Source organism: Bison bison, unplaced genomic scaffold (genome assembly GCF_000754665.1).
Source record: "Bison bison bison isolate TAMUID 2011002044 unplaced genomic scaffold, Bison_UMD1.0 scf7180017864519, whole genome shotgun sequence".
NCBI lineage: Eukaryota > Metazoa > Chordata > Mammalia > Artiodactyla > Bovidae > Bison > Bison bison.
Genome location: NW_011495072.1, coordinates 13,058,317 through 13,081,240, shown reverse-complemented (window position 1 = coordinate 13,081,240; position 22,924 = coordinate 13,058,317). Strand labels below are relative to the sequence as shown.

At 40.2% G+C, this 22,924-nt stretch overlaps 1 protein-coding gene across 2 annotated transcripts in view; it reads right to left on the bottom strand.

Moving 5' to 3' along the window:
• Nucleotides 1–212: 212 nt before the first annotated feature.
• Nucleotides 213–22,924, bottom strand: part of VAV3 (vav 3 guanine nucleotide exchange factor) — a 436,414-nt gene continuing 413,702 nt past the window's right edge. For both annotated transcript variants that reach the window (XM_010830944.1, XM_010830945.1), the window contains exons 26-27: nucleotides 3,126–3,277; nucleotides 213–2,458 (exon numbers count right to left, since the gene is read on the bottom strand). In XM_010830944.1, the coding sequence (XP_010829246.1) occupies nucleotides 2,417–2,458; nucleotides 3,126–3,277 (194 nt within the window). In that variant the 3' untranslated portion in view covers nucleotides 213–2,416. The remainder of the gene's footprint in view (nucleotides 2,459–3,125; nucleotides 3,278–22,924) is intronic.

The window sequence follows — 22,924 nt, the reverse complement described above, 5'->3', positions numbered from 1 at the left end:
ATAATATGGGGTTATACCTCCTGGGGTTATTGTAAATTAGAGCACATAAAGCATTTAGAACTGTGTGGCACGTGGTAAGCATGTCAATGATATATTATCTGCAACTATTGCAGATCACAGTTAGGGCTTCTAGTCTTGTGTTTATGATGAGATCTGCACATGTTGAATTATGTATGGAACTGTTCAATGGAAAGACTTCCGCTCTCAATCGATGTAATGCAAGTAGTAACTATTTATTATATTGACATATTTACAAAATATTACAAAGTGAAATACCACTCTAATTCACCATATTACACAGGGCTGCATACAGGCAAGACAAAGTATATGGAAAACATTTACTTCTGTCTTTGGTATTAGAAATCTACACAAATCGGCAGCATTTAAAGTTTCCAATATGAAGTATTTAACATAGACAAAGATGTAAATGGTAAGGTCATGAAAAGGGATGCTAATATCCTCTGCTGGGAAACCCCCAGGTCCATGAAATGTAGCAAGAGAGGGAGTCTATTGACTAAAAAACAACAAAAGAAACAGCACAAGCTACAGTACTTTACACAGGAGTGTTTCAGTTTGTATGAAGCTGCTCTCTGGTAACAGTTGGCAGACAGTAACAGACAAAACATTACCCAGACACAATGTTGCAGATAAGACTTTATGGGAGAGAATCCACTCCAAGAGACACCTTGAGTGTGTAACTTCACTATACAGAACATCTTATAAAACTCAATTTCATGATCATTTACACATATACAAAAACTTAACTGGTTTTAGCAAGTAACTTTTCTAAAACACAATCACAGTTTACATAATTCTGAGGTAAAGGTCCTGAATCTATCCTATTTGAGAAGTCCTAGCCCACGAGGGTCTCTAAAGGGAGAAGTATCCACCAAACATCAAGTTCTGGCTCTCAGTGGGTTGGGGAGAAGGCCAATCGCACCCACCTCATTTTAAAGATGATCCAAGATTTCAGAACTTAATGTTCCTAATTTGGCTCTATGCAGTTAATGCTTCTAATGTTTTCTGTAGATACTGAGTCTTGTCAGAACATGACTTCTGCTATGGAGAAAATATTTCATCAGGAAAGGGCCAAGTTAGTGTCTTAACTTGATTCTCTTGACTGGGCACTCTGTACATCCCAGGAAAAATGTACTTAGACTCCTCATATAAATGGTGAAGACTTGGTCAGATAAATGCACTGCAGACTTATCTTCCCACCAGTTAATACACACCCGGAAATGGACTCAGATGGGAAGAGCCTCAGTGAGTGCTGGGAGCCCACAGTGGATAAGATCAGAAACAGAAAAGTCTAGTGACTCTCCTTTGTGTCCCGGAAATGCATAAAGGACCTTAATGTGCTTTCCTTCAGAAATCCTCAACGAGGTTGTTTGTGCTACTGTAAATACTCCAGGAACATGTGGGAATCAGCATGTATGTCCCAGGTCTTTTTCATTTGGGCAGGGGAGTTGGGGAGGAGGAAAAGGCATATGTTAATAATGTTGCTTCTCTGAAATGACTTACTATAAATCATAGTTGTTGGTCTGTCTATGTAAACAATGCCACCTTAACTCAGGTTACTTGTAACTACCTAAAAAAACATACCCAGCCCAGATTATCTCATAAAGTGAAGTACTTCATTTTCTAAAATAACCCTATGAAATCATGAAGGTTGTAAAGATTTAACATGAAGATATTCTTTTATCCACTTTTTGGCATATGTCTTCTTATGAAAAAGTTTGCAAATATAATCAGGTTTTCAAATGAATACTTGACTCCTCCCTCCCACCTATGTCACTTTTTAAGCCAAGCTGAGCATTTGCCTCTTAAACTTTCACATGAGGAACACCGGTGGTGGTGGGGAGGGGGGGTACAAGTGTTTGCCAGGCACTGAGTCACCTTGCCGGGCAATTTAAGACAAGTAATGCTGGACCTTTTCAGTAAGCTGCCCCACTGGCAGAACTCCCATTTTTCTTCATGCTGAAGAAAGCAAAATTAAACTTCTGCTTCTTTGTACCATCAAAAATTCTGGAGAATGGCACAGGAGAAGAAAGTAAATAAACATTAAACATTTACTAATGGCTGGCATTCATGACATCTGACTGGAGAAATAGAAAGAAACATGAACCAATGTGCTTTCAGGGCTTTCTGGGGGAAGAAAGCTTTTGGCTTTGCCCTGGTCCCTGACGATGACAGACGGGCAGGCTGTTTCTTGCATAGCTCTAGGCGAGCCATTAATCTGTCAGTACCAGCATCTTTAGAAATCCCAGCATTAAGACTTAGGAGGGGAAAGACAGGGAAGATGTTGAATAGCCAGAAAGGCAGCTTTTTAAACACTTCAGTGAGTTCATAATGCTGTACAGGCTGCTGTTAATCCCGTCTCTGAAATTCCTGGTGCAGTGCAACGCTGGACTGGAATTTATTCGTCCTCTTCCACATACGTGGATGGAAACCAGCCCACCTAAAAAGGAAGAGCAACCAACACAGCAATGTGACTCTATCCAGCACTTCAAAAGGCTCTACAAACAGAGCATTTCATTTTCATAACACCCAGAATTAAGCTGGGGTTTAATGCCCACTGCAGATGAAGAGGATTGGTTTAAACTGCTCCTAAAAGCCCAATAGAGTGAGTGGTAGAAAGGGTGAAATAAAATACGCTTCAACAGTGTTCTAATCTGCGAGGACACAAATATGTAAATTAAGGGGTTCTACTACTTAATGCTCTCTCTTTCTGCTATAGAACAGGATATAAAGACAGAGGTCCTATGCTGCTGTTTCTAATTTAGATCAGTGGCTCTCACAGGTATTTTGTGCTCCACATAAAGCTGATGCTCTAGACTTAAAAAGAGGTTTACAGACTCAAAAGAACTGACATGCTCCTAAACCCTTTTCCCAATAGGAAGCCATCAAATTTGCCTAAGTAAACTTTATTTATGTCAGTATCCTAGCCATGCAATGCATTTTTCTGGAGTCCCTGTTTTCAGTAAGGACCACCACCCATGTGGAGCCAGGACTCTGGGGGGTGACAACTGTAAGGTGGTGTAGGGGTTCCCCCCCAGCATCATGGGTGCCAGTGGCTGCCAAGCCCCCTTCATTTACATGATGGTCACATTGAGAGGGACGCTCACCCTGCCGTTCACTTCTCCTCTCCACCAGCCGTTCGCACTCATCTTCGTGTAAATCTTCACCACATCTCCTTTCAGCAGGGACAGTTCTCGCATATCTCTGGCACAGAAGTCATACCGAGCAATAGCGATGCCCAGCACCTTTGGACTTAAGACTGTAAAGAAATGATGGGGCGTCAGAATGGCTTTGCACTTTACCAATCATAAGAAGCTAGTCAGATGGATGCTATAGATGCTATCAAGATGCACAGCCGTGATTTCATTACAGACTAGTGATGATGGCAGAGGGGCTTGAAAGCAGCAGGACTGCTGTTTCAATTCAGTCAGCGGTAGTCAGGTTCACAAAGTTTAAAGACTCATTATTCGGTGTTCATGTTCTTCATAGGAACTTCCAAACAGGGACTAGTTTTTGTAGTTTGGTGGGAAAAAAGGTTAATATCTAAGTTACTATCTAGGGTGACAGAATCTCAAATAACTAGCATAAATTTCCTATTGACGGCATAGTACTCCATTTTTAACTAGAACCTCTATGGTAAAAGCTTCACATTTTTATCTTGTAAGCTTCTCAACTAAGACTCAAAACAATCAACTTTTTTTTTTTTTTTTTGCTCTGAAAGGCTCCTACTGAATCCATGTCATCATTTCTAGTCAAATGGCATCTCCTCCCCCCAAATAGCCTTTTTTTTTAGTTAAATTTATTTAGAGACAGTTACGCTTTTATATATAATTTCACTTGTGAAGAAGCTTAAATCATGTTTCATAGAAAAAAATAATAAACACCATCCATGTATCTTCTTTGTTTCAAACAAATCTTATAGAACTGCCCTGGTGGCTCAGATGGTATAGAAAATCTTTACTGAAATACATAACCAAAAACAAGATTCAGCGTGTTCGCCTCCTATACTTAGATTTTTTTTTCAATGGTAGGAGAGGAGCTAACCTCTTCTTTGCCCTCACCTGCCTGTCCTGAAAGGAAAATTCAGTTCAAGCTAGACATCTGTTCGTCTCTGGTGTTTCGGAACACATTTCATATTAACATCTCTACCTGTTGCTCCTTGGGGTTATAAAATATTTTCAATTATATTTTCCGTGATTCTGAGAATCACTCACCTGGGATTGGTGGAACTTTATAAACCTTAAATGGTAGAGAAACTGAAGTATAAGAAAGGAAAAAAAACCATGGGAAGTGCCATACATCATATTTGTAACAGTTCCCAGAGTCTAGGCAGCTACAGTTATGACTGTCACCCTGGAAAAGTGTGCCCTCTTGGAGACTGGGATTTCTGGCCTATTTTACAGAGCTTTGCAATGATAGAAATTTTTTAGTCTCCAGGTGTCCATCATAAGATAAACGAATGGCAATGCTGTAGATTTCAGAACTGTAAAGGGAGCAAAAATAGGTCATTTTATTTTACTGTTCGGACACAAACCACTTTAATAGTTTCCTTACTGAAAACCATCCCATTACTGGGGCACTACTCTTAGAGTCGTGCACATAAAAACACCCCAGTGATGGAAAAACCCATCATCAACTTAACTGTGTGACCTTGTACAGTTCTCTTAACCCCTCTGAGCCACATTCTTCTCACCTATAAAATGAAAGGTCTATACCAGATGACTTGTAAGGGCCTTCTAGTACTATATTTTATTATTCCATTGGGGTTTACAGGTTAATTTTTAAAAATCTGTAAGAAAACATACTTTATTCAGTCATCATGTACTCCCCACATGTCACATAAACAGCCCTTACATTCTCTGGCTAATGACAGAAATTAAGACCAGAATGCCTTGCACAAGCAGATGAACAGTCATCCTTCAAAGCAATATGAACTAAATTCTATTCTTATATTTGGAGATAAAGTTGGGATTTTGGTCCTATTTATTTTCTTAATGGAAAGACATGAACACTGGCTTTTCCCAACTAAAATTTCTGATCCTCAAGAAAACTGGTTTTATAAAGCACTTCATTCTCCCTTTATACTTTCACCTCTCAATTCTTTCCAACTGATGAAAGAAAAAATGTCTTGCTGAAATATAACATGAGCACACACATAAAACTGGAGGATGGGAATGTCAAGACAAACGATGACTTGATGACAGAGAAAAGGAGAGTGCATGGTGGGAATGTGACTGGAGGGGCTGCTTGTGAGGAAATGTATCTATATGAGAAGCCATACACAGAAGTCAAAATACTTGCAAACAAAAGCAAGTTGAAAAGACATATAAAAGCAGTAAAGCAGTACCTGACCAGAAAGGAGTGGAAGAAGGGGGGACAAAGCTGTAGTCTGGTGGAGTTACAAAAGAAAACCCACAGAACAAAGAAGGGGCTTAGAGAAGGAAAGAAAAAGAGAGAAGCAAAGAGCATTTAGGTGTTGGCAAAACATATCTTGACACAGCTATTTCGTTGTCTATAACCTTAAGAAAATTGTCACATCCAAGTTGAAATATCAAGCTTCATTTTCACCCATTTGTCTCCTCTCACCATTTCTAAATGAAGAACAAGCCAGATTTTTACATTTTGATTGACATTAATGCAATTCATTGTGACCCATCCCTTTACAGGTGAACACAGCATACCCCTCCATGCTGCCATCGATGAACCCCTTCCGCCCAAGGATGGCCTTCTCTTGATGTGGTGCACAATTCCTACTTTGTCACATCAGTGGAGATGGCGATCATCTAAATTCTTAATGTAATACACTTCACATTATAACTGATATAAAGAAGAGATATAAAGAGCCTATATAGGGTGGCATCAATGAAATATGCAGAACCCATAGAAAACTCAAGAAAATCATTCATAAAATTTGTTAGGAACCACCCTCACCCTCCAAACAAGCATGTGCATGGTAGCTTATTTCCAAAAATAAAATATGTGGAAAAGACAGTAAATATATCCCCCAGTTGTAGGAATGATGCTCAAAAACTGCTCAGTGTTTTCTATTCATTTAATTATCATAAAAACTCAGAGGAAGATACCCATTATATTTCTTCTTCATATTTGAGAACAGCCTAGACTCAAACCTACACAGTGTGACTCTAGTCAAGGCTCTTCACTGCTGCCTACTCTGCATCTATCCCTCTGCTTCAGGTACCACCTTAGACAGTTTTTAAACTCTCCCTGCTGATGCCAAGGTACCATTGTAATAGAATAGGAAGTGTGATTGTAAACTTTCTCCCAATATTTATTCTCCCCTTAATCCATGTAATAAGTTATTTGGTTGAGCTATGTTTGCCCAGAGACTCTATTACTAAGTTCTTGCTACTGGGATGGGATGTAAGCAAAAGTATCATGAGGCATCATTTCTGGGAAGGCAGCTGGCACACACCTCCACCCTTCTCTTGTTCTTTATTCTGCCCTGCTGTCTGGAATGCAATAGTTACCATCCTGGTTCTTGAGAAGGCACACCTCACCTTAAGGATGAACTTGAAAGAATCCAGGTTATTAACATACTCTTGTACCTAAGAATAGCAGTAGCTCATTAAGGGGATGCTTAGATTCCAACCCGGAGAAGGCAGTGGCACTCCACTCCAGTACTCTTGCCTGGAAACTCCCATGGATGGAGGAGCCTGGTTGGCTGCAGTCCATGGGGTCGCTGAGGATCGGACACGACTGAGCGACTTCCCTTTCACTTGTCACTTTCATGCATTGGAGAAGGAAATGGCAACCCACTCCGGTGTTCTTGCCTGGAGAATCCCAGGGACGGTGGAGCCTGGTGGGCTGCCATCTCTGGGGTCTCACAGAGTCGGACACGACTGAAGCAACTTAGCAGCAGCAGCTAGATTCCAACCAAACAGATTGGGCAGAGGAACTGAAAGGAGGGGTTCAGTGGTTCTTGGGTTCATATATAAATTGATGCATGCATGACACTTTTTTAGTAAGTGGCCACCCATATTTAACCTACCCTGAAGTGTATCCTTATTGATAATCAAGGTTCTCTTCTAGTCCACTGCATGTTCCAAGTTATACTTTTTTTTTTTTAATGTGCAGTATGTGCCCATACAACTAATTTTATAATCTATGCAATTGACTTTATATTACCATGCAATGCAACTGGTTTGTTTGATTTTCAGGTCATGTTATATCTATTGTTAAAGAGAGGAAAGGACACCATCTCTGAATGAGGAAAATGGCACCCTAACTCTACTATTGGCAGAAAATCTGGTGCCAAGATTCCTATCCAGCGTTTGGGAGAACTCTTCATTCTACTCGTTACTTCCGTGTAATGAGGAGAATTTGTTCCTTAAACTGTTTTATAAGTGTCCATCCTTGATTCTCTCTCTGGGACTATTTATCCATGGAGTAATAAAAAGAAGTGGTATTTTCCCAAAATTTCTAATGAAGGTAATTCAAGTCAAGAGTCTGAAAGATAACAAAAGATAAGTTAACTCTAGAAGGAAGAAATAAGAAATCAATGAAAACACAACTAAATGGTACTTAAATCTCAAATTTAGGTAGATAGCTCCTCCTCCTATTTGTTGAGCTCATCTTTGCTCACTTAACTGCTCAACTTCCAACAAAAACCGGCACAACACAAAGGAAAGAACATGAAATATGTTCACGTCTTGTTGCTCAGGATCCCTGAGAGCCATAATCTATCAGTGATATTCCTACAACAACTATCATTTTTTCCTGAGATGCTGAACAGCTATTAAATACAGTAGGTCTCATGGCATTAACCATACCATAGGCCTGAGAATCTTCTCAGGAGAGAAACTGATTAACCTCTTACATCCCAATATGTAGCTCTCAGCCAAACATTGTAAGTGCTGGTACGATGCTTTCTAGTTTCCTACACATTGTAGCATGACTTATTGTTGTCACTCTTTCCACATATCAATTTTCACTGCCTTTGGGTCCTAAATTCTTGTATTGCTGGCAAAACAGCATTTGAATGCCTGGAGATAAGAGTGTAAAAGAATGTGTCTCCCTAGGAAAGCATGGACTTAAATCTAGAGGTAAGCAATGTCAGAATAAAGTATTTGATAAAGATATTTTGTGAAATGGTTTAACCTATAAAACATTTATGCCCACAGTGAGACTATATCCCACCTATTTCTACACACACATACAGATAGACGTTTTCTACATCATACTCCTCCAACTGTACCAAGACGCTAATGTAAGAATTATTGGTAGGTGCATACCCTGGAATGGAATTGAAACAGCTGAGTAACAGTGACATTCAAATGGGAACATTGAGGGGTTATAACCTCCCATTCCTTTTACTTCCTGGCCTAAAATTCATTCACCACCTAATACTATAGAGAGCCTGGTGCTAGTATATCACCTTATTCCAGGAAGCTTCTTAAGAACAAGAACTTTTATTCATATCTGTATCCACTGAGATAATATTAAAAATCTATGTTGAGACCTTTTTCATTAAAAGAATCATTTGCAAACTGCATGCCTTAGTTTAGGGCCTAACTTTCCTCCTTCCTCAAATACTTTCAACTCCTTATTAGCACAGACGGAGAACATTGCTCAGAGAGACCATCATACCAGGTAGGTCTCTCTGGTTAATTTCATATGATACCTGGCATTCAAATGGGCTAATGTTTATGGAACATTAGCAAATAAGTAGCTCATAGTCTAGGGACTTAATAGTTCTCATTAGGAGTTATTTAAAGTACAGTCGAATATTAACTCTTCCAAGTTAAAACTTGAAATACTGACATTTTCTAATAGAAACAGAAGCTATTGGCATAACCATCATAAACTGACTGGCAAATCACTACTGAATATTATTCAGTTCTGAGACTTGACTGAGAGGACAGAGCCACAGAAGTATGTCAATTAAAAAAGGAACACAATGTTCACAGTAGAATAAAAAGTACTAGTGAACTGGTATTGACACACGTTTCTGTTGTCAAGGTTAACTTAGCATTGCTTTAAAATGCTATGCTCTCCCTTGATTAGGCTATTCATGTTCATGAGCAAATGAAAATCCACTTGATTTTCAATAACATTTGAAATTTGTACACTGCAGAGACCAAGCTCAATCAACACTTGTCCTTAAGGTATTGATTATCAAATCAAGGTATTTTTGAACTACCACTTAATTATCCATCATTTGTATAACTGAAGATGAGGCTAAGCATTTGGTAATTATTCTCTGGGGCAGGAATTACCTAATGCTGAACCTTTAGTTGGAACAACCACAGGTATTCACACTCATTTATGTTAACAACAAAAAAGTTATCAGTAAAAAATATCAGATAGTTGTACCAATGGTACCATCATCAACACAGCTGTCCCTGAGTTTGGGCCCAGTGGCCTAGAGATTTTCCTGAAGACCTGTGTTCCTATGTGGACCCACTATGAAGGATCCAGGAATTCCTTTTACCAGGATCATCTACAGATGGCCTAGCAACCGAGAACATGTTGAGAATTTAATGAATATTTAAATTTGTGATCCTTAACCTAGTTTTATTTTGGAACCTAGTCATGTCTTCTTAGACTTGCAGCAACATTCATAGACATAGTATCAAATATCTGTTCCCCCAATCTCTCTCAAGTACACAGTGTTTATTCTGTATTTTATATTGTCACTGAAGAAACTAATTCAGATTGGTTGAATTCTGACAGTAACCTAGCAGGACATTCTGACACATCAGATGTGAGATGGAATAGCAAGAGAATATTCTAAGATGACTGTAAGGTTTTTGGCTTAAGCAACTGGAAGATTGGAGTTTTTTTTTTAGGGAAGTACTCAAATGGAGCCTAAATTCTACTCACAGCACTAAGATGAGTGATTTCTGTATCTCAGCATCAACTCTCTCTCCACTATATATAATATTGGTTTTACTTAATTGAATGCTGACATCTGGTAAATGAACAAATCTCCTCTAACCTAAAATTCAAAGATATGACAAGGAATACTTAAACTTATTATGAATATAAACAGCTACTTGGTATTCAATACTGCACAATCTAAATATATAAAGCCATTAACGAGAAAAACTGAGTATAATAAGGCCTTATTGTTATGGAAAATGAGATCATTTGACATTTCAGGGGACTTCAGATTATTTATAGGCATCTAGTTTACCAAGATGTGAACTTTATTCTAAATGCTTACTCTTTAAGACAGAGCATCAGACTTCAAAAGAGCTTACAAATTAGTGAAGAGAGAGAGTTGATACTGAGATACAGAAATCACTCATCTTAGTGCTGTGAGTAGAATTTAGGCTCCATTTGAGTACTTCCCTGAAAAAAAAATCTCCAATCTTCCAGTTGCTTAAGCCAAAAACCTTACAGTCATCTTAGAATATTCTCTTGCTATTCTGTTTCACATCTGATGTGTCAGAATGTCCCTCTGGGTCACCATCATAATACTGGGTTGGCCAAAAAGTTCGTTCAGGTTTTTCCATAAGATATTATATAAAAACCTGAATGAACATTTTGAGCCAGTGAGTGAGTGAAATCGCTCAGTCATGTCTGACTCTTTGTGACCCCGTGGACTGTAACCCACCAGGCTCCTCCGTCCATAAGTTTCTCCAGGCAAGAATACTAGAGTGGGTTGCTATTTCCTTCTCTAGGGGATCTTCCCGACCCAGGGATCAAACCCGGGTCTCCTGCATTGGAGGCAGACACTTTAACCTCTGAGCCACCAGGGAAGCCCCACATTTTAGCTAACCCAATGTATCACCTGTCTGGATGCGTGTTGGTCCAGGCTGCTGAACTGCTACATAAGCCTCCTGACTGGTCTTCCTGTTTCTACACTGTTGCTGCGCTCACGTGCTCAGTCGCTTCAGTCTATTCTTGGCAATCCTATGGACTGTACCCAGGCAGGCTCCCTAGAACAATCCTATTACAGTCAGACCACGTTTCCCCTCTGTTTAAATCCTTCCAATGGCTTCCCATTTGTTCCAGAGTAAAAGCTAAAGTCTTCCACAGCTGCACATAGGCTGATCTGCTCTCTGTCTCCATCTCTGCTGTTCACACTGCACACATCATATATGTGCCTTCCTTTGCACTGGCTCTTCTGTGCACACTTCCTTGAGTTTTTATTCAACAGTTACTTTCACAATGAGGCCTACCCCAATGGCCCATAAAAGAGCCATGGACACATGCCAGTTGTGCCATGTGATACAGAGAAAAACCTGAGATTATTGCGGGGGGTGGGGTGGGGAGTGATATACAAGCAAAGAAGTAGTTAGAGGGCACACAGTCCCCTAAATTCCCACCGTCCTACTGTTGACGATGAGCATGGAAGTTCTGCCAATGTCATGGTCAAAGTTCAAGTAGCCTGCTCTTCAGATGGATTAGGGTATTTATGTGAGTTTATCATAGTAGAAACTCCCCGTTTACTCTGGACCAGATATTTGTGACCCCTTCACCATCCCCCAAATTCATACGTTGAAACTTAATGCCTCATGTGATGGCGCTAGGAAGTGAGGCTTTGCGGAGGTGCTTAGGTCATGAGAATGAAGCCTGCATGAATGGGATTAGTGCTCTTATAAAAGCAATCCCACAGAGCTTCCTCATTCCTTTCCACCAGCTGAGGACACATGGCACCTTCTGTGAACCAGAGAGCAGGTCATTACCAGATACCAAATCTGTCAGCATCTTCACCTTGAACTTTCCAACATCCAGAAGCATGAACCATACCTTTCTAGGGTTTATAAGACACTTGGTCTATGGCATTTTGTTACAGCAGCCCAAAGAGACTGCAGCACTGGTCATCCAAGTGACCTTGTTAGAAAGGGGAGCTTGTGAAGCCAGCAGCTGTTCTACTATGAAGAAAATTCAAAACTGCTGAACCAGCTTTCTACTAAACAACCAAAAGGAAGAAAAACTAATCTCTAGTTTTGTTCTTCATCACCTGACCACCTAAGTTAAATTCATAAACCACTCCCAGAACTCCTAAGTAGCATTACACTGTTAAATTATTTTTCCAAAACACTCACCAACTTCTAGTATCAGTTCAGTTCACTCAGTCATGTCCGACTCTTTGCCACCCTATGGACTGCAGCACGCCAGACTTCCCTGTCCATCACCAACTCCCAGAGCTTGCTCAAACTCATCCCCATCAAGTCAGTGATGCCATCCAACCATCTCATCCTCTGTCATCCCCTTCTCCTCCTGCCTTCAACCTTTCCCAGCATCAGGGTCCTTTCCAATGAGTCAGTTCTTTGTGTCAGGGGGCCAAAGTACTGGAACTTCAGCTTCAACATCAGTCATTCCAATGAATATTCAGGACTGATTTCCTTTAGGATGGACTGGTTGGATCTCCTTGCAGTCCAAGGGACTTTCAAGAGTCTTCTCCAACACCGCAGTTCAAAAGCATCAATTCTTCAGCACTCAGCTTTCTTTATGGTCCAACTTTCACATCCATACATGAGTACTGGAAAAACCATAGCTTTGACTAGACAGACCTTTGTCAGCAAAGTGATGTCTCTGCTTTTTAATATGCTGTCTAGGTTCATCATAACTTTTCTTTCAAGAAGCAAGCGTCTTTTAATTTCATGGCTGCAGTCTCCATCTGCAGTGATTTTGGAGCCCAAGAAAATCAAGCCTGTAACTATTACCATTGTTTTCCCATCTATTTGCCAGAAGTGATGGACTGTATGCCATGATCTTTGTTTTTTGAAAGTTGAGTTTTAAGCCAGCTTCTTCTCTCTCCTTTTTCATTTTCATCAAGAGGCTCTTTAGTTCCTCTTCGCTTTCTGCCATAAGGGTAGTGTCATGTGCATACCTGAGGTTATCAATATTTCTCCAAGCAGTCCTGATTCCAGCTTGCGGTTCACTCAGCCCAGGATGATGTACTCTACTTATAAGTTAAATAAGCGGGGTGACAATATACAGCCTTGACATAATCCTTTCCCAATTTGGAACCAGTCTGTTGTTCCATGTCCTGTTCTAACTGTTGCTTCTTTACCTGCATACAGATTTCTCAAGAGGAAGGTCAGATAGTCTGGTATTCCCATCTCTTGAAGAATTTTCCACAGTTTGTGGTGATCCACACAGTCAACGGCTTTGGTGTAGTCAATAAAGCAGAAGTATATGTTTTTCTGGAATTCTCTGGCTTTTTCTGTGATCCAGTAAATGCTGGCAATTTGATCTCTGGTTCCTCTGCCTTTTCTAAATCCAGATTGAACATCTGGAAGTTCTTGGTTCATGCACTGTTGAAGCCTATATTGGAGAATTTTGAGCATTACTTTGCTAGCATGTGAGATTAGTACAATTGTGTGGTAGTTTGAGCATTCTATGGCATTGCCTTTCTTTGGGATTGGAATGAAAACTGACCTTTTCCAGTCCTGTGGCTCCTGCTGAGTTTTCCAAATTTGCTGGCATATTGAGTGCAGCACTTTCACAGCATCATCTTTTAGATTTGAAATAGCTCAACTGGAATTCCATCACCTCCACTAGTTTTGTTCATAGTGATGCTTCCTAAGGCCCACTTGACTTCACGTTCCAGGATATCTCACCTTAGGTAAGTGATCACACCATCGTGATTATCTGGGTCATGAAGATCTTTTTTGTACAGTTCTGTGTATTCTTGCCACCTCTTCTTAATATCTTCTGCTTCTGTTAGGTCCATACCATTTCTGTCCTTTATTGAGCCCATCTTTGCATGAAATGTTCCCATGGTATCTCTAATTTTCTTGAAGAGATCTCTAGTCTTTCCCATTCTGTTGTTTTCCTCTATTTCTTTGCATTGATCACTTAGGAAGGCTTTCTTATCTCTCCTTGTAAAACTCTGCATTGAGATGGATATATCTTTCCTTTTCTCCTTTGCCTTTCGCTTCTCTTCTTTTCACAGCTATTTGTAAGGCCTCTTCAGACAACCATTTTGCCTTTTGGCCTTTCTTCTAGTAAACTATATAATTTATTTTTATCTGTTATCCACTGTCCCCACTACCATGTGAGTTCCACAAAGGCACAGACTTGTCTTTTTTTTTTCCACCACGGTATATCCCCAGTAATTTGAACAATGCTCATCCTGCAGTAGGCCCTCAATAAAGATCTGTTTTTTCAAATTTATTTTTAATTGGAGGGTAACTGCTTTACAATGTTGTGCTGGTTTCTGCCACGCAACAACGTGAATGAGCCATAAGTATACAGATGTCCCCCTCTCATAAGCCTTCCTCCCACCCCACCCCAACACCCACCCCTCTCGTGTTAACACCGCCCGGGTGTTACCGAGCACCAGGCTGCTTCCCTCGCGATACAGCGGCTCTCTCCTAGCTGTCTGTCTGGCAGATGGTGGTGTGGATATGTCAGTGCTATTCTCGCAGTTTGTCCCACCCTCTTCTCCCCACGCCATGACCACAAGTCTGTCCTGTACGTCTGTGTCTATTCCTGCCCTGCAAATAGGCTCATCAGTACCGTTTTTCTGGATTCCATATATATGTGTTAAGATCTGTCAAATGAATGAATGTGGGGACCTGTGGGGCTTAATGGTGAGACTGTAATAGCTAAAGAAGGGATGAGGAAAGAAGTTCTTTAAGAACTTCCCTATGAGGGAGAACAATGAAGAAAAAGAGGGAAAATTAACTGGGAAGATGGAGCTTTGGATAGAAAGACGGAGCTCTGAATAGGAAAAGATTTGAATGAGCAAGTTAGCCAATCCTGAAATGCTTGTGCTCAATTCTTAAAAATTTGAATGTACTCATAGCAGGGTGGCCAGGATGGTGACAAATTTGGCAACCATGTATATGACAAGGGGTTGATAAATCTGAGTAGTTTATTGAAAAAGAAATACGGCAAGGAAGGGAACAAAGCACATCGTATGAAAGGTTATTGTGGTAGAGTCTGCATATAGTGTATTTAACTTGGAGTAGCTTTGAAGAGACAGGCAGGCTTCCCGGGTGGCACTAGTGGTAAAGAATACGCCTGCCAAGGCAGGAGACACAAGTTTGATCTCTGGGTCAAAGGAGGGCTCTGGAGGAGGGCGTGACAACCCACTCCAGTATTCTTGCCTGGAGAATTCCGTGGACAAAGGAGCCTTGGCGGGGGCTAAAGTCCATAGGGTTTCAAGAGTCAAAGAGATAACTAATGATGGTAAATAGCTACAATAAGTCAAGTTTCTGGAACAAAATAAGCATTTTAAAAATTTTGTTCAAAAAATAATTAGGTGCTTTGTGTAGTTGTGGACATAAAGTCACCTGAGTATAAGCGAAACCTGAAGATGGCCTCTCAGAAATGTCTCAAAAGGTATTTGCTTTAAAAGCCTCTACCAGGGTTGACGTGAAGTCTGAGAAGCCTCCATCCTAGAATCCCCCTGCACTGCCCTGTTGTTCAGCTGTTAAGCTAGCATGTAACACCCAAGGGGTATGTGTGGTAGAGTGTCTGATGTAAGTGGAGTCTTAAAATATTGACTTAAAGCTATGAATGAAATGAAACCTTGACCAAGTTTGTATTCAACTTCGCATGCTATGAGGAAAGGCGAGAGTTGCAGAGTTAATACTGGCTCCCTTATGCAGATCTGGAATTCAGCAGGGAAAGCTGGACACTGGTCATATATATGAGGCAAAAAAGAGCTCTAGCATTGTTCCTCAAAGCTAGGAGCCTAATCCAAATTTTAGTGAGGGGAAAGAAAAAAAAAGAATTCTTCTCAGTTTATGTTTGTTTTAGAGGAGAGAGACCAGAAAAACCAAAGCCTTGGGTCAGGCTGCCACATGAGGATACCATAGTCAGTTGGGGAGCATTACACATACTGAGAGCAGTTTTAACTTTAGAAAATAAGGTTTATAGAAAGAACAGTATACAAAATGAGACATGTTAAAACATATAGACTGCTTTTTGAGCTTTGAAACATGAAAAAAGATAGCATTGAGTGAGGTTACTTGTATCTGTAGAATTTCAGTCTGTAAGCTATAGATTTCTGAAGTGACCCTGGGTCCTGGCTGCTGCTGCTGCTGCTGCTAAGTTGCTTCAGTCGTGTCTGACTCTGTGCGACCCCGTAGACGGCAGCCCACCGGGCTCCCCCGTCTCTGGGATTCTCCAGGCAAGAACTCTGGAGTGGGTTGCCATTTCCTTCTCCAATGTGTGAAAGTGAAAAGTGAAAGTGAAGTTGCTCAGTCGTATCCGACTCTTAGTGACTCCATGGACTGCAGCCCACCAGGCTCCTCCATCCATGGGATTTTCCAGGCAAGAGTACTGGAGTGGGGTGCCATTGCCTTCTCTGGGGTCCTGGCTACTAACTGTTAAAGCTATCAAGTTCAGGATAAAAATGCCTTACAGTAGCTAGTAAAGCTCCTGATAAAAGTAAATAAAAAAGGGAAGCCCAACATGACCTAATAATGAAGATGTGCGGCTGTAGTTGATCAGTTGCCCAAGAACAGTAAATTCTGTGGATGTGATAGACATCCTAAGGAAAAGAATATACAAAACGTCAGCAGTATGTTGGAACCGCCTAAGCCCAGGAAAAAGTGTGTATTTTGCACTTCCCACGTGCCAGACATTGTTCTAAGTACATCACATATTTAACTCTCCTAAAGTAAACGATGCAAACATTACCTATGCTGAGACACTATGATACAGAGTTGCAGGATGAGATAAACTAGGGAAACTTGTCACTTTGCTATATCATATAAGCAGCACTTCTGGTACATTTATTTAACCAAGGAAACCTTCCCTGGATGCTTCTCATGGGGCTGGCAGTTCATGAGACACTAGATTGGAGACATTAATATATGTGAAAGGTGTTTGAATAACATAGTATTCTGTTAAAAATTAAATTATTAAATATCAGAATTACTAAGTTCTTATTCTGTATCAAGTATATTTTATAATACTTCAGACAATCACTCATGTAGGTTATTGGGGAAACTTTCATTGGCTAGAAGTATCCTCTCTCAGGAAGACCATGCATTTCACTGTAGGAAAGTTACAAGCCATTGAATACACTTTGCAGTATTAAGGTAATGTTTCCCTTCTAATTCCCTATCCATTGACTACCTGTCTACCCTAATAATGCACAGTCTTCTGATAACTCCAACAAAAAAAGAAAAGGATGGAAAAATTCGGAGAAAAATTTAAAATTAGTACTGTGAGACTATAGTGAGTTGAAGGGTGCCTCACCCCCACCCATCCCTCATCCCTCCACTGCCCTCAACCCCTGCAAAAGTTATGTCCACCTAAAACCTGTGAATGTGATCTTATTTGGAAAATAGGTTTTTGCAGATATAAGTTAAGGATCTCAAGATGAAATCATCCTGTGTTAGGATGAGCTGTAAATGAAATAAGTTTCTTTATAAAAGAAGAGAAAGGGAGATGGCCCACAGAGGAGAAGGTGATGTGACCACAAGGCAGAGATGGGGAGTGCTGTCTGTAAGCCAGGGACATGAAGGACTGCCAGCGGCCATCCAGAAAAGGAGGGAGGCGTGCAGTGAATTGTCCCTCAGGGACTCCAGCAGGAACCGACCCTGCCAACATTTTGATTTCAGACTTGTGGCCTCCAAAACAGGAAGAGTAAATTTCTGTCGCTATTAATCCCCTCAATTTATGATAATATTTATGGCAGTTCAAGAAGCTATTTTATGAGATTAAAACAAATATTTAAATTACCAGCATAAAATTAGATTAAATCAAAGTCACATCCCAAATGACCAAGGAAAAAGAAGATGAAAGACTGAGGATAAAATCAGGAGATCAGAATATGAGTAGATAAATATGGGTATGTTGAACTACAAGGGCAAGAAGTTAAAAACTTGGTGGATGTTTGAGGAGTTAGTATAAAGGAGATAAATATTATCCACTATTAAGACTGTGACAAAACTAATAGGCTAAGATATTATCAGGATATTTAAAGAGTTATCAGGAATAAGCAAGTTACATTACAGTGAGTTAAATAAATATGAATGATACAAATTCTCCAAGTTTCTAAAACACTGGCTAAAATGAAGTTTAAGCACCTTGTCAGATGGCTAATAGAATCACAGAGGTACCTGCATGAAAGGAAAGCAACCGCACTAGGAAGAAGCAGGCTTGGCTCTGGCTTTTACTTTTTCCTGCAAGCTCACTTGTATGGTCCCAAAGACCCAGGAAGCCTTTGTCAATTTTTGAAGAATTGCTATAAGATTTGTCATAGCTTCAAAATGATCGAGCTGTTCTTTATTTGTTTTCAAACCCACTCATCTTTCCCAGTTTTTTCAAATAACATAGTGCTTTAATACCTGCTATGTTTCTCAAAGACCTGAGGCTCTGACTTCACTCATTTAGCCCTTCCTAAACACGTGTTTTATGAGAGGCGCTGTGCAAAGTGCAATTTGAGAATAAGAAGCAAAGGAACCTGGTTTCCAAGGCTTCAGGGAGCAATACACTTGAAGAAATTGTTAAAACCTATATAAAAACAATACTATTAATATATATTCTATGGAAACTGTGAGATGAAGTATGAATGATTCATAACTCTTATCTTCAACCCCAGCCACTCTTCTTAGTATCAGCTGCCTACTGAACCACTGAGTATGCACAGATACTAAAAATTTGTGCAAAACTGAATATATTACCTTCTCCTTTGTATGTGTTATATCCCTTTTACTTCTTGATCAGGCCATCATTTCACCATTTGGGTCATCTAAGGCAGATATCACACATGTACTATTTCTACCTCAATTCCTTTATCCAGTCAATTCAATCTCCAGATTATATCTAAATCAGCCCATTGTCTTGATTTACTGTCTTTATTCAACTTTTGTCCAAATGTCCATCATCCCTCCCCTGGACATCTGTGGAATTTTCCTCACTCCCTTCTTCTGTCCATGCCTCTCTCCAAGCCATTCTCACAGAGTAGGCAGTGATCTTTCAAAACAATGTAAATCAGTTCATATCATTTTCTGCTCATAATGCTCTACTACATTTCCATTGTACATATTAGAATCCACTCACTATGTTCTAAACATTTGGCCCCCTTCCAGTTCTTTAAATGTATCAAGTTATTTCCTGTTAATGTCCTTCACACAAACTGCTTCTTCACTCTGGTGTTTTCCTACCCTTCAGTAACCCACACCCTGCCAATTGTCTGTAGATCTTGTAAATTTCACCTAGCTGCCACTTCTTCAAAATGTCCTTCCCTGACCTTCCAGGTTAAACAGGTCCTCTTGCCGTACCCTTTCACCTGTGCATCTGCTTCACAAGACTTAGGAGAATTTGGTGGCTCAGATGGTGAAGGATCTGCCTGCAATGCAGGGAGACTGGGGTTTGATCCCTTGGTAGGGAAGATCCCCGGAAGAAGAGAATGGCAATCCACTCCAGTATTCTTGCCTGGAGAATTCCATGGGCAGGGGATCCTGGCAGGCTATAGTTCTTGGTGTCGCAAAGAATAAGACACAACTGAGCCACTAACACACACACACATGAAGTTATTTGTTTTACATTTGTTCGGTGGCATTAATGGTAAAGAACCCATTTGCCAATGCAGGAGACTTAAAGAGATACAGGTTCAATCCCTGTTAGGAAGATCCCCTGGAGAAAGGGCATGGCAACCCACTCCAGTCTTCTTGCCTGGAGAATCCCAAGGACAGAGGAGCCAGGCGGGGCTATAGTCCATAGTGTTGCACAGAGTCAGACACAACTGAAGCGACTTAGCAGCACCACTGTCCATCTTATTCATTGTTATATTTAGCATCCAGAACAGAACTTGGCACATAGTGTTGAATAAAATATTTGTTGATTAAAAGAACGAATGAATGAATAAGTAAATACAGTATGGTCACAGGTAAAGAAGAGATGGTTTCAAGTACAATGTACTCAGTACTCTACACATCCTAAAATCAGTGCACCAATCTCCCCCTGTTCCTGGAGCAGGTGGAGGAGGAGAATGCTGACATTTTCCTCCAATTCTGTTAGTTCTCTTCAGCTAAAGGCACCATCTCTAAATTTTATTACTTCTAAAATAATTCAGATGTAAAAATTGCAAGAATAGTACAAAGGATTCTAATTTTTTTTCACTCAAACTCCTCAAATGTTAATATTTTACATTTGTTTTAAGCTCTTTAGTTTTCCTGAACTATTTTATAATATGTTTCAGATGTAATGCCTTTTATCTCTAAATATTTCACTCTTGTTGTTTAATTGCTAAGTCCTGTCCGACTCTTTTACCAAGGCTCTTCTGTCCATGGGATTTCCCAGGCAAGAATACTGGAGTTGGTTGCCATTTCCTTCTCGAGGGGATCTTCCCAACTCAGGGACTGAATCCACGTCTCTTGAGTCTCCTGCATTGGCAGGCAAATTCTTTACCAGCTGAGTCACTGGGAAAGACCATTTCAGCGTGTCCTTCCTAAAATCAAAGGGATTTTCTTCTCTTACACATTAACACTACAATTATCAAAAACAAAAAATTACTAATCTAGAAACATTCAAAATGTGTTAATTGTCCCATATGTGTCCTTTATAGTAAAAAAGAAAAAAAGGAAAATACTTCCAGGTACAAGATTCTACCTGTTGTGTCCAGCTGTCATGTTTCATTAGTCTCCTTCAGTCTAAAACAATTCTGCACTCTTTCTCTGTCTTTCATGACACCGATATTTTTGAAGAGTAGAGGCCAATTATTTTGTAGAATGTCATTGAATTTGGGTTTGTCTGATGTTTCCTCATGATTAGATTCCATCTGTGGACCCTGGAGGGCAGGAATACCACCAAACTGGTGTTGCAGCCTTCTCAGGAGCATCACATTAGGAGGTACATGATATCAAGTTGTCCCATCATTGGTGATGCTAATTTTGATCACTTTTATGGTTTTTCTGTCCCTTTGTAATTAACAAGTTCTTGTGATGAGAAACTTTGAGACCATGTAAATATAGAGGTAACCAACAATTTTTTAAACATTAACCAACTCTTTGGCCCAACTAATCTTCCATTTACTTGGGAAATACCTAAGGTCTATTAATAAGTTATGAAATAGCTAACTGTGCCACTTTCCCAAGTATAATGGTCCATTACCATTCTACCTTACCTCCTTTTTTCACGTGTACAAAGAAAGAAACCTAGGAGCTGCTTTTGAAAGAACATAATAAAATATCTAATCTCATTCCTTATTCATCAGATGAGAAAGCTGGGGCCCAGACAGGCTAAGTGACTTGCCTAAGGTCAGACAGCTTACTCAGTAGCAGCCCTGAAAATAATTAAGCGCTCACTGTAGAGCAAGAAAGGCAAAAGTCAACTCAGTATATACAAGCCCTAAGGGTACACCTGCAGCAGTCTAAGGCAGTTTTTCTGTGACCATTTTTGGAAAGTAATGAGATTCTTACAGAGATCCACAGGACCGGGCAGAACATCTTCCACGGGGCCACTGCATGAGGGGTCTCTAGGGAAGCACAAGAGCTCACTGCTGTGCCCGAGTTCTCTTTGTTCTCTTCCTTCCTCTCTCCATCTCTAGCGGAAACACTCAAGTCATTGCAAAGGCAGAAACAGTCTCACAGTCCTAGGACACAGCATTGCCTACTCCTCACCTAGAAATGCTAATATGCTCCTTGCTCAATACTCTGGATATCTGTTTAATTCTAAGTAGTATCTTTATATATGTTATTTTGAAATTACATGAGGTAGGCCTGTCATAATCTTACCATATTTTACACATTTGAGAATAGTTTTTAATTTGCCTAAGAACATTCTAACCTAGGGGCTTCTGAGATGGCACTAGTGGTAAAGAACCCGGCTGCCAATGTAGGAGAGATAAGAGGCACAAGTCTGAGGCCTGGGTCAGGAAGATCCCCTAAAGGAGGGCATGGCAACCCAGTCCAGTATTCTTGCCTGAAAAATCCCATGGGCTATAGTCCATAGGGTTGCAAAGAGTCAGATATGACTGAAGCAACTTAGCAGACATGCATGCATTCTAACCTAGGCTAATACAGAAGCAAGCAGCCTCTTCCACAATGCCTCAGGTCTTTCTTTTCCAGGGTGACTATGTATTTAAGAGAAAAATAATAATAAGTAGCAGGCACCGGGAGCTGGAGCTCCAATCTTACCCAGAACATGGGTACTCCTTGTCTGTGGCTTGTCTGCTCTGCTTTCTCCGTTACTCAGAAGGAATGGAGACACCATGCCCTGTCCAAGCCAATGTCCCCTAGTATTTACTACTTCTTCATAAAAGTTATTCTGAGATGATATTTGGCAGTACACCCAAAGCTATGAACCAGAGGTAATGACTCTAAAGACATCCTACACAAACTTTCTATACAGAGTATGTAGAGTTTCCTCTCTACCACTTCTTGAAAGGCACATGTATAAAAACAGAAGCAATGCTTTAAATAAGAGTCCATCTTTAATCAGGACTTGGCATAAAATGAGCAAGGGATATTTTAAAAAATCATAAAAACAAAGATGTAAGTTGCTATGAGTTAAAACTGGTAATTCAACTATTAGAAATACATGGAAATGTTTGCTGTGTTAGAAGATGAGGGCCTGGTACTAGTGGGGTGAGCATCAGCCACAGTGGAAGTGCAGAATCAGCAGTAGCTCAGCTGACTTCTGTGTGTGTTTACCATGTTATCAGCACTCTGTGCAACGCTGTATGTATAGCACCTCATTTAATCTTCAGAATGATCTTAGTGTTCTTCTCATTCCATACAAAGTTAGCATCAAGCGAATAAAACATTGGGATAATATAAATCTAATCTAAGATTGTAATCCCGCTCTATGGTAACAACTGAATAATCCTGGAGTGTAAGATCTTGAAGACCATGGAGAAATTATTGCTGACTGACGCACCAACTCACACCCTCACTGCTTTCTGGTCACTTTGGGAGTGAGATCTTTGCTTCTCATCCTGTATAGAAATAGGACTTGTCAGAGCCTCCTCATTAAAGTATACGCTCCATAAGGTCAGGGCCTTTGTATTCTCGACTACTAT